General features: G+C 41.0%; 1 protein-coding gene across 1 annotated transcript in view; it reads left to right on the forward strand.

Moving 5' to 3' along the window:
- The window catches only part of PLCE1 (phospholipase C epsilon 1), a 326,931-nt gene that overhangs the window by 245,600 nt on the left and 64,755 nt on the right, over window positions 1–16,576 (forward strand). The window contains exons 7-8 of the mRNA XM_052660896.1: window positions 6,454–7,129; window positions 14,903–15,070. Coding sequence (XP_052516856.1) covers window positions 6,454–7,129; window positions 14,903–15,070 — 844 coding nt within the window. The remainder of the gene's footprint in view (window positions 1–6,453; window positions 7,130–14,902; window positions 15,071–16,576) is intronic.

Genomic DNA, 16,576 nt, shown 5'->3' on the forward strand with positions numbered 1-16,576 from the left:
CTGAGCGACTGAACTGAACTGAACTGAACTAAGGTATGGGCACCTGTGGCAACAGTAACCATTTGAGAAGCAGCTTTCAGTCACCCTGCCCTTCTTTATGGGTGAATGCAGAGTATTCACTGCTCTCCCATCCCAACAACCTCAGACACTTCCCTGAAAGATGATCCCACAAGGATAGAAATAAGAAAGCTAAGCGTGAGTTCCTTTGCTGTTCACCTGAAACTATCACAACATTGGTAATTAGCTATACTCTGATACAAAATAAAAAGTTTTTTAAAAAGCTAAGCATAAGGAAGTAGAGTATCTGAGAAAAGATCATAGATACCAGGACTTGCCACACATACACATGCACACTTATGTGCACAAATGAAATAATAAAATGATAGGGAACCAGTCACTTATTCTCCATGAAGGATGGTACAGCGTTATAAACACCAACCTCACAACATCCCTGAGGGACAGCTGACTGCCTCCGCCCAACCAAGACCTTAACACGATCTCCTCCCACCCCGAGGCTGGCTCTGTTAGGGGTTTCTGGGACTAGGGATACCCAGGACCCTTTCTCTTTCTCTCGTTTCCTATCTGCTTGGCCAGTACACAAGACCCAGTCCTGCTTCTATTACCATAACAAAGAAAGCCATTTTCCCACCATCTGCACAACATTCAAGGGCTTCCCAGGTGGCTCAGTGGTAAAGAATCTGCCTGCCAATACAGGAGACTGGGGTTTGATCCCTGGGTTGGAAGATCCCCTGGAGGAAGAAATGGCAACTCACTCTAGTATTCTCGCCAGATTAATTTCATAGACAGAGGAGCCTGGCGGGCTATAGTCTGTGGATTCAGAAAGAGACAGAATGGAGCAACTGAGCATGCATGCACATTCAGCCTAAGCTTGTTTATCACGTGAGTCCCAGCATGAAACTTGGGCACCATTTTTACAAAGAAGCAGCATTTGTTTGGGTGGCTGTGTTTTAGGATATTGACTTTGCGCACACAAACTGGGCCATGATAATATTACTAATATTTGACATGCTATTATTTGTCAAGAGCCTACTTTTACACGAACACTGTTTTAAATACTTTACATTTAAATTAGTTAATCCTCCCAGCAATTCTATTTCATTCAAGATCTCACATTTAGCAGGGCCAGAATTTAACCTCAGGCAGGCTGGCTTTAAAGTCCTTGCATTATGCAGCTATAATTTAGAAGCTGTCTATGGCTGAGGAAAGTGCTAAGTTAATTAAAAGCAAGAATTTGCCAGAAGCAAAGTTTAAACTCTCAATTTTATTACAGGGTACATCTATAGCAAGTCCTTTGGAAAAGGTGCACCTTTTCCTGTCTTACAAAATTAAATTTAGGCTTATCACTTGATGAGTCATGTTTATGTAATCCTTTTAACTTTGCAGGAGTAACAAAATGTTATGAAGAAAATTAGTGCCAAATTGCTTCAGTCATGTCGGACTCTTTGCAACCCTGTGGATTATAGCCCACCAGATTCCTCTGTCCATGGGCTTCCCCAGACAAGAATACTGGAGTGGGTTACCATGCCCTCCTCCAGGGGATCTTCCTGAGTCTCTGATGTCTCTCCTCCATTGACAGATGAGTTATTTACCACTAGTGCCACCTGGGAAGCCTGATAAGTAGCCCACTTTTCCCCTAATGTAAGATCTTCAGGCATTTCCCTGGTGGTCCAGTGGCTAAGACTACACGCTCCCAGTTCAGGGGGCCCAGGTTCGATCCCTGGTCCACATGCTGCATCTAGAAGTTCGAATGCCGCACCTGAAAGAGCCCTCATGCCGCGATGAAGGTCAAAGGTCCCATGTCCCCAACTAAGACCCAGTGCAGCCAAGTAAATAAATATTTTAAAAGTAAATATTTTTTAAATGAGCTTTATTTTTAAACAGATTTTCATCATGGAACATTAGAAAGGTGTCTACCTGTCAATTTATAGTTTCTCACTGAAGGATGCTTCAGAACCTCTTGGCAGGGGTTGAATATAAACTTTCCTTCTCTTTTCACTTCTTGGTCCTCTCCTTAAGGCATATGACCTAAATTTGACTAGGTAATTTTTTTTTGCCAGTACCACATCTTTGATGCCACTTGGTTCCTGAGTAACTCTTTAAGTCCCACCTAATTCCTTCTTGTAAACCCACAGAAACTTGTCTCCTGAGAGAATCAGGCACAGAAGTGCATAAAATTCACTATATGATGTAAGAGACAAAGCTACTAGTTTCCTTCTTAAAGGGATCTTATTTTATTACAACTGCCAATTTTATCCTGGGTATTAGTTCCTAGAAGACTGCCTTTTAGAGGAATTATTAACACCTAACATTAGTTCTTTTGTGTCTAAAATAGAACTGGTGCTAAGAAAGATAGTGTCCATTCTCTCCCACCTTACATCATAGCTGAGCAGTTGAAACAGGCTGCAGAAAAGCCTCATAATTTTTCTTTTCCAGACACGACTTTTCATAATGCCCATAGTTTTTCACTGGAAAATACTTGCTTTAGCTCAGAACTCAAATTAAATGGAATATGGAAAACACGATTTCTCTTGCTAAATTAAAATCAGAAGTTCTATGTCCAAATTAACATATGTTACATTTCATGGGTATTGATACTCTCCAATTGAATCCTTCTTGCTCTTAGGGGAAAAAAAAAAAAAAATCAGCTAGCAGTATGACAGGGAGAATGTGGAAATGGTCCCAGAGAAAGGAAATAAAAAGATTAAAGAACTTGGATGCAGCCCTGAGGAAAGCCCCCTCTAGAGGAACAGCTGGACTGATTTAGCCTGGAGAAAAGGAAGTGGGAAGGAGAAGCGGCAGGATAAGACCTTGATCTTTTTTATGTTTAATTATAGTCATGTGCTTTACTGAGCCAGAGTCTGTGCTGAGTCACTTATCGGTATGCTTATTTGAGCTTCTCCATTACTCTCTGAAAGTGGGTATTGTCTTTTTGCCATTAGCAGATGAGTAAAGTGAGGCTCAGAGAGGCTGAGTGATATGACTAGATCACACAGTGAAGAGGAAGTAGAGTCTAACATTAAACCCAAAGTGACGAGAGGCTGTGCCCCTAACCATCTTGCTAAATATATGTATAGAAAGGACAGAAATATTATGTAGGAGAACCTTAGTATTGGCTTCCCATTGTTACTGAGAGAAATTTCAGAGGGATTGTGGTAATTTAAACACAAAAGATTTTCTTCCTTTCTCATTCTTTCTTCACTTTTTATGGTGAGATGTAACATTTAAGAAGTGAAAGTGAAGTGAAGTCGCTCAGTCGTGCCCGACTCTTAGCGACCCCATGGACTGCAGCCTACCAGGCTCCTCCGTCCATGGGATTTTCCAGGCAAAGAGTACTGGAGTGGGTTGCAATTGCGCATTAAGAAAAGTGCATTAAAAAGAATGGATTTGCACCTAGAACTCAGATCTTGATTTCTAATGAGTCTTCAGTGAAAGAAAGCAAAGCTCCTTGAAGAGATGACTGCTTCTAAGACTGGGGCAGGAAGCATACAAGATGAGCCTGGAGTATCTTGTGCCAGAAAAAGTAAATAAGTGCTGAGAAAAAACACACACACACACACACACACAACTAAATAATGAAGTTATATCAAAGATACACAAGAGCCAACAGAAAGTTATATTCTGTTGGCCAAAGCTGGAGCAATTTGAGTAGCAAAATAAAATAGTATTAGATTATAACCCAAGTAAGTAAGTGAAAATCGCTCAGTTGTATCCGACTCTGCAACCCCATGGACTGTGTCGCCTGTCCATGGAATTCTCCAGGCAAGAATACTGGCGTGGGTAGCCGTTCCTTTCTCCAGGGAATCTTCCCAACTCAGGGCTCAAACCCATGTCTCCTGCATTGAAGGTAGATTCTTTACTGTCTGAACTACCAGGGAAGCTTTGATTATAACCCAAAATATTACATAAATATTCACAAGTCCATGTATGTAAGTGACAACTAAGCAAACACATGGGGGAGAAGAGACAAATTTCTCATGCAGAATTCCAAATAACTTGTGTGGATGCTCTGACCTTTGAAGGCAGAGCAGACTCACCTTTCCTTATGTGTGGGCTACACACAATGACTTCCTTCCAAAGGGGACAATGTATAAGGAGGTTGTTGTTTTTTTTAAGTAACTTTATGTGGACACGGACTAGCACTCCCTCAGCCAGGTCAGCATCAACAGCATAAGTCCTGTTGCTACTATGTTCCCTGGATATGATGTGACAAGAATGGCTCTTTGCCTCTGTGGTCTTCCTCCCCAGAACCCAGAGCACCAGAATAATTAGAAGAAAATTATCAGGCAAATTTGAATTGTTGGTCATTCTACAAAATGCCTGACCACTGTTCAACTGTCAAGATCATAAAATCGAGAAAAGTCTGAGAAATGATGACATAAAGAAATATGAAGGTTAAATGTAATATGGGCCCCTGGATGGAATCCTGCAACAGAAAAGGGAAATGGGTAAAAAACTAAAGAAATCTAAACAAAGTGTGTCCTGTGCTGTGCTAAGTCACTCAGTCATGTCTGACTCTTCGCAACCCCAGGAACTGCAGCCCACCAGGCTCCTCTGTCCTTGGGGATTCTACAGGCAAGAATACTGGAGTGGATTGCCATGCCCTCCTCCAAGGGATATTCCCAACCCAGGGTTCTGACTCAGATCTCCCGCATTATAGGTGGATTCTTTACTGTCTGAGCCACCAGGGAAGCCCAAAGGTACACAGAGAAGGGCATCCTTGGATGGGCTTGAACCACCAATCTTCCGGTTAATAGGCAAAGGCGATAACTCCACCAATCGTGCCACAAAGGCTAATACAAATACTAAACAAAGTATAAGACTAATACTAAACAAAGTATGGGCTTTAATAAATAGTCGTGTTTTGTGGTATTGGTTCATGAATTGTGTCAAATACACCACCCTAATGTAAGATGTTAATATAATAGGAAAAACTGGATACGGGGTATGCTATCTTTGCAATTTCTCTCCTAATATAAAAATATTCTGAAAAAATTTTTAACTAATGTTTTTTAATAGTTTCAAGTGAGTACATGTGTAGCTACCACCCATTATCAGTACCTATAACCCCCCTTTTTCTTGTCTCAGTTATGTCACCACCTTTCACCCTAGAGAAAAATTCACTGCTGTGAATTTTGTGATAATACATTCTGTTTTTCTTTATAAGTTTACCACTTTATGCCTCTCTAAACAATGTAGTGTAATTTTTCCTTTTTTGAAATTTACATTAAGGTAATCACACAGTATGTATGCCTGTATGTCTTGCTTAAGATTTGTCCGTGTTGCTGCAGGTGGTTAACCATTGCATGCTTACTTTCGTGGCTGTGCAGGCAGGTGTTATATGAATACATCAAATTTTATTTGTATATTTGATTGTTGCTGGACATTTGGGTGGTTTCCAGTGAGGATTATTTGAAAAGGATCTTCTGATCATCAGATTTGTAAGATCTCTTGTGGATTTTTTTTCTTTCTTAAGAATACCTGTTTATGTGAGGCAAGGAAGAAGAACATTTTGCTGTTTGAAAGCAGGAGTGGGATCTTGCTCAGGGACCAGGATCTAGACTGAGAGTCCGAGAAGCCCAAGGCCGCTTCTCAGACCTCGCCAAGAGGCTGTCAGCTGCCCAAGTGTCTCGAGGTGATGGGAACATCCCTTCCCAGGGATGTATGGACCAATTCCTCAATTTTACTCACCCCTTTGCTAGTGATGTCTGTGGATCAAGCGGTGAAAAGCCTTGCTCTTAGTAACAGTTCCTCATGCTTTGAAGAGAATGAGTCTACCTGAGGCACATTCCTACCAAAGTAGCCAAATAGAAGAAAGAGAGTCAGGCAGACCAAATTCCTGCCTTGGGTAGGTCTCTTCTGAGCTGGGTAACCTAGAGCCAGTTACTCACCCCTTCTGAACCTCAGTTCCTCCATAGATTAAAAAAATATGTATACTTAGGGCTGATTCATGTTGATATATCGCAAGAGTCAACACAATATTATAAAACAATTATCCTCCAATTAAAAAAAATTTTAAAGAATAATAAAACTTACTTTGCAAGTAGGTCATATTAATTGCAAAAATGTATGTATTTAACACAAGAGGAAAGACTAATAAATAATGAAGACTGTTATTTATATTAAAAATATAATAATATCGTAGTTCCTTTATTCAACCCGCTCCAGTACACTTGCTTGGAAAATTCCATGGACAGAGGAGCCTGGCAGGCTACAGTCCATGGGGCCTCAAAGCCTATGGTTAGACATGTTGTTAAATATAAGGTTTTAGAATACCACTATATAAAATCACTCTATGACCTTTAACATGTTATATTTTCTATGCTAATTTGAATTTATAATGATATTAAAAATGATGTCCAGCGTCAGTGAAAGATTTTTGTTGTCCTTACTTCTGGTTATAAGACAGATCAAACTTGTAACTCTTTCTATCAGGTTTATAATTGGAGATTTGTTGGATTCCGAAAATGACATCTTTGAGCAGCCCAAAGAATGGGACTCTCATGGATCAGAAGAGCCACAGAAAGCCTTTGACCATGGGATAGAGCTCATCCCATGGTACGTGCTGTCCATCCAAGCTGATGTGCACCAGTTCCTGTTGCAGGGGGCCACAGTCATCCACTATGATCAGGACACGCACCTTTCTGCCCGCTGCTTCCTCCAGCTTCAGCCTGACAATAGCACCTTGACCTGGATGAAACCCACCACTGCTTCCTCAGCCAGTGCTAAAGCAAAACTTGGTGTGCTCAGTAACACGTCTGAGCCTGGCAAATTCCCGTTACTGGGCAATGCTGGATTAAGTGGCCTGGTGGAGGGGATCCTGGATCTGTTTTCAGCAAAGGCTGTGTACATGGGACACCCTAACATTGATATACACACTGTGTGTGTTCAGAACAAACTGAGTAACATGTCTCTCTCAGAGACTGGCGTGACACTGCTCTACGGGCTGCAGACCACGGACAATAGATTATTGCACTTTGTGGCACCAAAGCACACAGCTAAGATGCTCTTCAGTGGATTGTTGGAGCTCACTAGAGCGGTGAGGAAGATGAGGAAGTTCCCTGACCAAAGACAGCAGTGGCTGCGGAAACAGTACGTCAGCCTCTACCAGGTAAGGGGAAAGGGCTGCAGCCTTCCCTGTCTCCTCCGTAGTATGATTCTCCAGATTTATCTTGTAAAAGCACACTGGACAACTAGACCACCAAGGTTCATTTTCCCAGCTCGGTCAACTTTCTGCCTGAGTGATGTTGAACAGCTTTTACTTAACCTCTCTGTGCCTTAGTTTCTTATCTATAAAGTGAGAAAAATTATGATATTATTCATATTGTCCAAAGGATGACTGTGAGGCTTAACTGAGTTAATATGTGCAAAGCCATAATGTAAATTCATACATATAAAGCATAGTGTCTGGCTCAAAGTAGGTCCTATTATTATTCTGTATGAAAATAGTGACTTCTCACATCTGGAAAGAAACAAGTTAATATAAGCATTTTCACTTTACGTGAAAATGGAAGCATTGTAATCTGAATGCTTTTATACTTATTAGGGACTAGCTGATGTGTTAGAAATCTTCACTTTGGAAACTGAAATCCTATTTCATCTTCTAATGTGCTCTGTGACTCTCAGGGAGTTATTTAATTTACTGTGTATTGCTGCCGAACTGTTGAACTTGTAAGTTTAAAAGAAATGTTCCCAAATGAGATAGTCATAACTAGAGTTCTTCCAAACCTCATTCGTAGTGGCAACAGCCCTTAGGAGGCAGCTTAAACTGAGTGAGTTTTTTGTTAACCCTAAACTATCAGGATCCTTGGGTTGGGAAGATCCCCAGAGAAGGAAATGGCAACCCACTCCAATATTTGCCTGTCATGGACAGAGAAACCTGGCATGCTGTGCAATCCATGGGGTCACAAAAAGTCAGATATAACTGAGCAACTGAACACACACACACATCAGGTACTTTGACACTCCAGCCAAAGGTCCACCAGGACTGGATTAGATGAGGTGGTGAGGAGAGACACAGGTGTAACTAGAGCCACCTGCTTATGGAGGAAGGAGGGCAGAGATTGCTTGGAAATTAAGTCATAAACCCCACTACCAGGTGACACTGTTGGTGGGATTGTCAAATGAGTTGTACAGAGTATTCAGTTTTTCTTTGCTATGTTTTTGTGTCTTGTGTGAGTGAAAGTAGCTCAGTTGTGTCTGACTCTTTGAGACCCCATGGACTACACAGTCCATGGAATTCTCTAGGCTAGAATACTGGATTGGGTAGCCTTTCCCTTCTCCAGGGGATCTTCCCAGCCCAGGGATCGAACCTAGGTCTCCCACATTGCAGGCAGATTCTTTACCAGCTGAGCCACAAGGGAAGCCCTTTTCTATCTTATGGGGGAGAAATTAACTTTTCTAGTGTCACAGAACAAATACCACTGTGACTTAAATTACTCAAAGGATTGATTTTCATGTACTTTTCATAGTTCTAACATGTTTCTGACAAATTAAAACATTTTTTGCTCTGGAATGTTAGTAGAGTCACATATGTAAACCCCTTCTTTCCCCTTTCCCCACATCCATACAGTTCTTAATGAGTAGAGATCATATCCTGAAGAACTCGATTAATTAATAAGCACATAGGCCTGTGAACATGATTATGCTGCACTGCACAAAGCCAGTTTTAGTTAACTCATCTAAAATGGAAACCAAGGGACCTCTCTGGTGGTCCAGGGGCTAAGATGCCTTGCTCCCAATACAGGAGGCCCAGGTTCTATCCCTGGTCAGGGAACTAGATCCCACATTCCACAACTAAAGATCCCACATGATGCAACTAAGACCTGGCACAGCCAAATAAATAAATGTTTTTGAAATAAAATGGAAACCAAAATGCTTGCTTCCTGTCTACTCCACAGGGAGCTCTCAGTGGTTCCGGCTGCTTGGAAGGAAGGTCTCTGGGAGCTATTATGAATATTGGTTTTCAATTACAGTCATTCCTTCTACAATCATGAAAATGCATTCAGTCTGGTCATGAACCAAAGTCTTTGGGCTCAATTACAGTCACTGTCACAAACCTGTGTGGTTTATTTGCTCCATTAGTTTCCTTCCCAATCTTACAAAGTAACTGAATTAACATGTAAAGTTGACTTAGTTTCTCATTACTAAGTTCACAGTACTGTACTGTGGCTCAGATGGTAAAGAATCAGGCTGCAACGCAGGAGACCCGAGTTTGATCCCTGGGTCAGGAAGATCCACTGGAGAAGGGCACGGCTACCCGCTCCAGTAGAGGAGCCTGGGGGACTACAGTCCATGGGGTCGCAGAGTCGGATACGACTGAGCAACTAACACACAGCACAGAGTTTCTCATTTACCCTGGCAACCTTCAGTTTATGCTGAAGGAGGCACCGGGTGAGACCACAGTGGATGAGAAGAGGTGCTGCTGGAGCCGAGACAGAGGAAGTGACTTGGAGTTGACTTGGTCTTACACAGTTGTAACCACAGCTCTATCCCTCCTTTTCTCTCCACCCCCATCCTTCCACCCGTGTGAGGAACCAAGCTGTCACACTGTAAGGGCAAAAAGGCTCCATATACCTCAGGCAATTCTGAAAACAGATGGCATTCATCCTCAAAACAATGTACTACACAAGCTGCCTAAGACAGACAACAGTCTTAGACACTCAAGATTTCTTTCTTATTTTAAGTGAAATAAGAAAGTCAACAGACTACTTATTTTCTTATTTTAAGTGAAATAAGAAAGTCAACGGACTACTCATTTTTCCATCATATAGACCAGTTCCCAAACTGTATCAGGGAATATTAAAAAGATGCTAATTTGGCACTTGGAGAACAAAAAGTCAAATAGGCATCATTCTAAATGCCCCCTTGGTGGTTTATAATACAGCTTAACACATTTAAAGCTCTGAGAAGTCCCAAAGTACAAAAGAAAATTTTAAACATATCTATAAACTAACGAAACGTATGGAAGGTCTTGACTTCTTCCAAACTTCCACTAACAGCCGTGTAAGAATATTTCTTTATCCCCAATTTAGGAAGAGCTTATATAGAAAATAATATTCCTAACATCCAAGTCCTCTTGTGTGATGAATGTTTGTACTGTTACTTTCAAATACAAGTATTTTAGTGCTGGTGAATATAAACTAAGTTAATGGAAATAGTAGCAAGAGATAAAGCAAAAGACAAGAAAAAATAGTGACTTTTGCTTTTGTTTGTTTGGTTTTGGGGGGACTCTGCTCTGAGTCTTTGTTGCAGTACATGGGCTTCTTTTGTTTCCAAGCACGAGCTCTAGAGCCTGTGAGCTCAGTAGCTGTGGCATGGCCTTAGGTCCCCCAAGGCATGTGGGATCTTAGTTCCCTGACCAGGGCTTGAACCTGAGTCCTCTGCCTTGAAAGACAGATTCTTAACCCCTAGACCACCAGGGAATTCCCAATAGTGATATTTGTAACAAAGCCTAGGAATACAAGAAATTTTTAATTTAATTTAATCAATTTTTAATTGATACCGGATGTGGAAGAAAGGTCGGTATCATGAGCTTTGGCTCAAAGTTATGGGCAGAGCTTGAGAACTCATATATTTGGAAAGATCTCTGGGAAGCCAAGGAGGTTATACACAGGATTATCAGTAAACTTCTTTGTATACAGCAGAAACAGATCCTAGCTATCTCCAAGGAAAAAGTGGGGCGTCTATTTGAAGAGTTAGATTGTTTTAAGAGTCTTTAAGGTATGATATGCAAAGATATGCCAAGTTAAAAGTACATGAATTTAAAAATATATATCTGTATTTATTTAGCTCCCTGGGTCTTGATTGTGGCACTCAGGATCTTAGATCTTTGTTGCTGCGTGCTGGATCCTTAGTCTTGGGATGCAGGATCTTTTCGTTGTGGCATGCAAACTCTTAGTTACAGCATGTGGTATCTAGTTCCCTGACCAGGGCCTGAACCCACACCCTCCGCAAAAGGAGTGTGGAGTCTTAACCACTTGACCACCAGGGAAGTCCCAAAAGTACATGCATATTTTTTAAGGAATCAATTTCCTAATTCTCATGAACGGTTCACATGAACCGTTTTCTAAAACTGAGAATGTACCTTCACTTGCTATAGCCCAAATTTAAAATAGAAGGTACATCTTTCATCCATCCCAAGCAAGTTTATTGTTTTGTATAAAACAAAAGGAAGATTCAAAGTACATTTTAGTTCCCAGAAGGTCTCCTTTAAAGATTAAACAAAGGCATCCTGCCTTTTACAGGCCTAAAATATTTCCATTAATAATAAAGCTTGGCCCATGTTAAGATGTTCTGAATTTAGAAAAACCCAAGCAGTAGAAGCTGATTCTTTTATATGTACATGGTAATGGGTCTATTAAATTTTATTAAAGATTTTATTTTTTAGAGCATTTTTAGGTTTATTATAAAATTGAAAGGAAAGTACAGAGATTTCCCGTAAACCTCTTGTCCCCACACATACATAGCTCCCCCATTATCAACATGATTAACAAGAATGGTACGTTTTTTACAAAGGATCAGTTCAGTTCAGTTCAGTCACTCGGTCATGTCCGACTCTTTGCGACCCCATGGACTGCACCATCACCAACTCCCGGAGTTTACTCAAACTCATGTCCATTGAGTCAGTGATGCCATCCAACCATCTCATCTTCTGTCATCCCTTTCTGCTCCCACCTTCAATCTTTCCCAGCATCAGGGTCTTTTCCAAGGAGTCAGTTCTTCACATCAGGTGGCCAAAGTATTGGAGTTTCAGCTTCAGCATAATTCCTTCCAAAGAAATCCCAGGGCTGATCTCCTTTAGAATGGACTGGTTGGATCTCCTTGCAGTCCAAGGGACTCTCAAGAGTCTTCTCCAACACCACAGTTCAAAAGCATCAATTCTTTGGCACTCAGCTTTCTTCACAGTCCAACTCGTACATCCATACATGACCACTGGAAAAACTATAGCCTTGACTAGACATCGTTTCACAAAGGATAAACCTATGTTAACATGTCGCAATTTCCCAAAGTCCATAGTTTGCTTTAGAGTTCATTCTTGGTGCTGTACACTCTATGGGCTTGTACAGATATAGTATATTGACATATAGCCATCACTGCAATGCCATATGGAGCATTTTCACTGCCCCAAATATCCTGTGTGCTCTGCCTGTTCATCTTGCTCCCACTCCATCCCACCCTCTTTTAGTCCCCTGCAACCACTGATCTTTTTATTGTCTCCATAGTTTTGCCTTTTCCAGCTGTTTTATAGTTGAAATCATAGAATGCGTAGCCTTTGTCAGATTGGTTTCTTTCACTTAGTAATATGCATTTAAGTTTTTCCGCATGTCTGCTTGCGGCTCAATAGTTCATTTCTTGTTACTGAATGAAATTTCATTGTCTTAGTGAACCGCAGTTGATTCATTCATTCACCTACTAAAGGATTTCTGGGTTGCTTCCAAGTTTTGGCAATTATGAATGAAGCAAGTATAAATATCCATGTTCAGGTTTTGGTATAGACACAAGTTTCCAACTTAATTGGGTAAATATCAAGGAGTGTGATTGCTGAATCATACAGGAAAAGTGTGTTTAGTTTTGTAAGAAACTGCCTTCTAAAGTGGCTGTACCATTTTTCATTCCCACCAGCAACAAATGAGAGTTCCTATTGCTCTGCATCCTCACCCGCATTTGGTGTTGTCAGTGTTCTCAATTAGCCATTCTAATAGGTGTGCAGTTGTATCTCGTTGTCTTACTTCACGTTTCTCTGATGACATATGATGCGGGACATCTTTTCATATGCTTATTTGCCACCTGTATATATACTTTGGTGAGGTGTCTGTCAAATTCTTTGACCTATTTTTTGATTGAGTTGTTTGTTTTCTTATTGTTGAGTTTTAAAATTCTTTTGTACATTTTGCATAACAGACCTTTGTCAGATGTTTCTTCTCAAATATTTTCTCCCAGCCTGTGGCTTGTCTTCTAACTTTCTTGACCATGTCTTTTGCAGAGAAGAGCTTTAAATTTTAATGAAGTGGTCTACTCTGTTTAAGCATTAGGTTTAATGTTTAAAGATGTATTAGTTAAAACCCATAGATAAAATTTTACAGGATTTTTTCATAATCAGAGTATATTATGCAATAAGGTAGTGAAGAATCAGTTTGTGAAATTGTGTCACTTTGTGGTCAGTTTGGTGACTTGTTAGCAGGAACCCTCTCCAGCAGGCCTGCACCAGGTAGAGTCATCTCCAGCCATTTTCATTCTTTGTATCACTCCATTCAAGATTCATTTTCCAGGGGTGGAGGATTTTTTAACTTTTTATTTTGTATTGGGATATAGCCAATTAGCAAGCAGTGTTGTGACAGTTTCAGGTGGATAGCGAAGGGACTCAGCCATACATATGCATGTATCCATCCTCTCCCAAACTCCCCTCCCATTCAGGCTGCCTCATAACACTGAGCTGTACTTTAGGACCTTGTTGATTATTATTCATTTTCAATATAGTAGTGTGTACATGTCAGGGTTGGTGAGTTTGACTGGCTTATTTGGGTCCTATACCAACCATTGGTCAAGGGAGGATGTTCCTCATTGACTGATAGACCCAAGACTATATCCAGGGACAAGAGATAAAGTAAAATTTGGTATGGTTAAAGAAAAGAAAAATGATCCACAGACAGGCATAAATCACAGATATTCAGGACAGAAAGTCAGCAAAATGTTTCATCACATATCATTCAAAAGATCACCAAGTATCCAATTCACTAAGCATCCTGGGGTCCGTAAATGGGATTCAGGAAGTAGGAGGTCACAACTCAAGTCATCAAATCAGATAGTCATTGAATATTAGAAACAAGCACAGACATGAAGGAGCAAACACACACACACATGCACACACGCTCGCACACAAAGTCGCTTTATTATTTGCATATTATCTACAATAAAGCCAAAATCTATTTATAAGCACTTCTTTGCATTTGCAAAGGAGGACTAACCTTAAAAGCTTGTAGAAAGTAAAGATAGTAAATAGAAATAGATTTAAAAGGTGCTTTTTCTACAACTTGCGAAATATCAATATTGTCTTTAATTCATATGTGACTTTTCGCAGTTTTATTACCTTTCCTGAATTATAAGGAGAATTGTTGAACACTGTTTAATTACTCAATCCCTTCTGATAGTCAGTGCATGTTACATAGAGCTGCCTTACAAGAAGCAGCTATTGTAAACCATCATGTGCCCACTGAGGATGTTTTCCCTGCTCAAGGCATCGTAATATACATGGTGTTCTGAGTCCCCTGGGCTCTCTGTCCTTGGATACCAGTCACTGAGGAAAATGGCAGCTCAACTACTTGAGGTGCCCCCAAAGCCCTTCAAAATGAATTTCATGTACTCCGCCTACTCTGACTTTAAGTCACTGTCCCAAGCATCAAGCTAGGTGAAAATATGTCTAGAGTGATGAAATAACAAATAGAACTTGATTTTACTTCAATAGAGTCATACACACATATACACCCTCCAAGTCCTTCAAAGCCCAGATTTACAAAGTACATCTTAATGAATTTGCCTGCAGTGATAATGCTGAAATATAACTTCTGGAAGTGGAAAGGGAAATTTTTTTGTTAATCCCAATTGAACGTGGCTGTATTAAAGCACAGCACTGGAACTCAGCAGAATATGATAAAGCACAACACTGGAACTGAGCTGGATGTGACCAGGACCACAGAGGACTTGATGAAATCCCCAACAGAGAGTCCGGACAGTTAGGAAACAGAGCCACTTGGGTGGCCAGATCATTCTTCTTTGGTGACAGCCTGTGCTCCTCTGCTTCTGGGAATTTCCTGAAAGCCTTTGATACATTTACTCCCCTTTACTCATTGTTCCCTTATGGGTTCAGAATGTGTCTGTTTTACAGGAGGATGGACGATATGAAGGCCCAACTTTGGCTCAAGCTGTAGAGCTGTTTGGTGGCAGACGATGGAGTACTCGAAACCCCAGCCCTGGGACATCAGCAAAGAGCGCTGAGAAGCCCAACACCTTGAGCATAAGCAACACTAAGAAAAAGAAGAAAATCCTTATGAGGGTAGAGTGTTACTTGTTTATTAAGCATCCAACCCATTCATCTGGGACCACTGTATAATCTACATAACCATAAACTATTTTAGGTCATTTGCATTGGGGACAGGGTGAGATGTAAAACAAATAAAACACAAGAGCTCACCAAGTGCCCACTGGATGCCAAACCCAGTACAAGGAACTGAGTCACCACCAGCAAAAAGTCAGGGTCCATAGAGGGACACAGAGATGCTAACACAGTGAGATCTAAGTAAGAGTCACTGTCACGCTGTCTGCAAAGTGCTGTGGGAGTAGAGAGAAGGGAAATAGAAGACTGGGAGTCAGGCAGGGATGGCTCCACAGAGAAGGCGAGAGGTGGGTCTTAAAGGACATATAGGATTCACCAGGCAGACAGTGCAGGGGAATGTCTCTCTGGCACAGGGAGCCCTGGGTTCAGGCTTCAGGTTGGAGCATGGGCTCTGTGGTGGGCAAAGAAAGGACAGTAAGGAGCAAGGATCATATTAGGAAGGTCTTGGAGGGTCAGAAGGCTAGAACTCAATTTAAAATATATTAACAAGAGAAGCAAGTGTCCATCCACCAATGAAGGATAAAGAAAATGTAAAGGTAAAGTCACTCAGTCGTGTCCAACTCTTTGCGACCCCATGGGCCGTAGCCTACCAGGCTCCTCTGTCCATGGGATTTTCCAGGCAATAGTACTGGAGTGGATTGCCATTTCCTTCTCCAGGGGATCTTCCTGACCCAGGGATCGAACCCGGGTCTCCCACATTGTAGACGGACGCTTAACCGTCTGAGCCACCAGGGAAGTAACATGTACATACAATGGGGATACAAAGAGGGAAATCCTGTCATGTGCTGCAACATGGATGACCTTGAGGACATTATCCTAAGTGAAATAAGTCAGTCACAAAAGGACAAATACTGCATGATTCCAGTTACAGGTATGAGATACTAGAGTGGTCCAACTCTTAGAAACAGAAAATAGAATGGTGGTTGCCAGGGACTAAGGTGAAGGGGAAAGGGGGAGTTGTTTAATGAGTATAGAGTATCAGTTTTGCAAAAGTGAAAAAGTTCTAGAAATGTCTTGCACAACAAGATACAAATAGTTAGCACCACTTTCTCTATGGTAGACTTAAAAATTGTCATGTGTGTGTTAGTTGCTCAGTTGTATCTGACTCTTTGCAACCCCATGGACTGTAGCCTGCCAGACTCTTCTGTCCATGGGATTCTCCAGGCAAGAATACTGGAGTGGGTTGCCAGTTCCTTCTCCAGGGGATCTTCCCGACCGAGGGATGGAACCCAGGTCTCCCACATTGCAGGCAGCTTCTTTACCATCTGAGCCACAAGGGAAGCATTAAAAATGGTTAAGATGGTAAATTTTGTGTTTTGTTTTTTAGCATGATATATGTATATATAATATATATATTGCTCTATATTATATATTACATTGTTTATATTATCACTATAGTGTAATACATTTTCTTCATGGTTAACTGGGAGAAGTTCCACTCTTTGC

This window comes from Budorcas taxicolor, chromosome 23 (assembly GCF_023091745.1).
Source record: "Budorcas taxicolor isolate Tak-1 chromosome 23, Takin1.1, whole genome shotgun sequence".
Classification (NCBI taxonomy): domain Eukaryota; kingdom Metazoa; phylum Chordata; class Mammalia; order Artiodactyla; family Bovidae; genus Budorcas; species Budorcas taxicolor.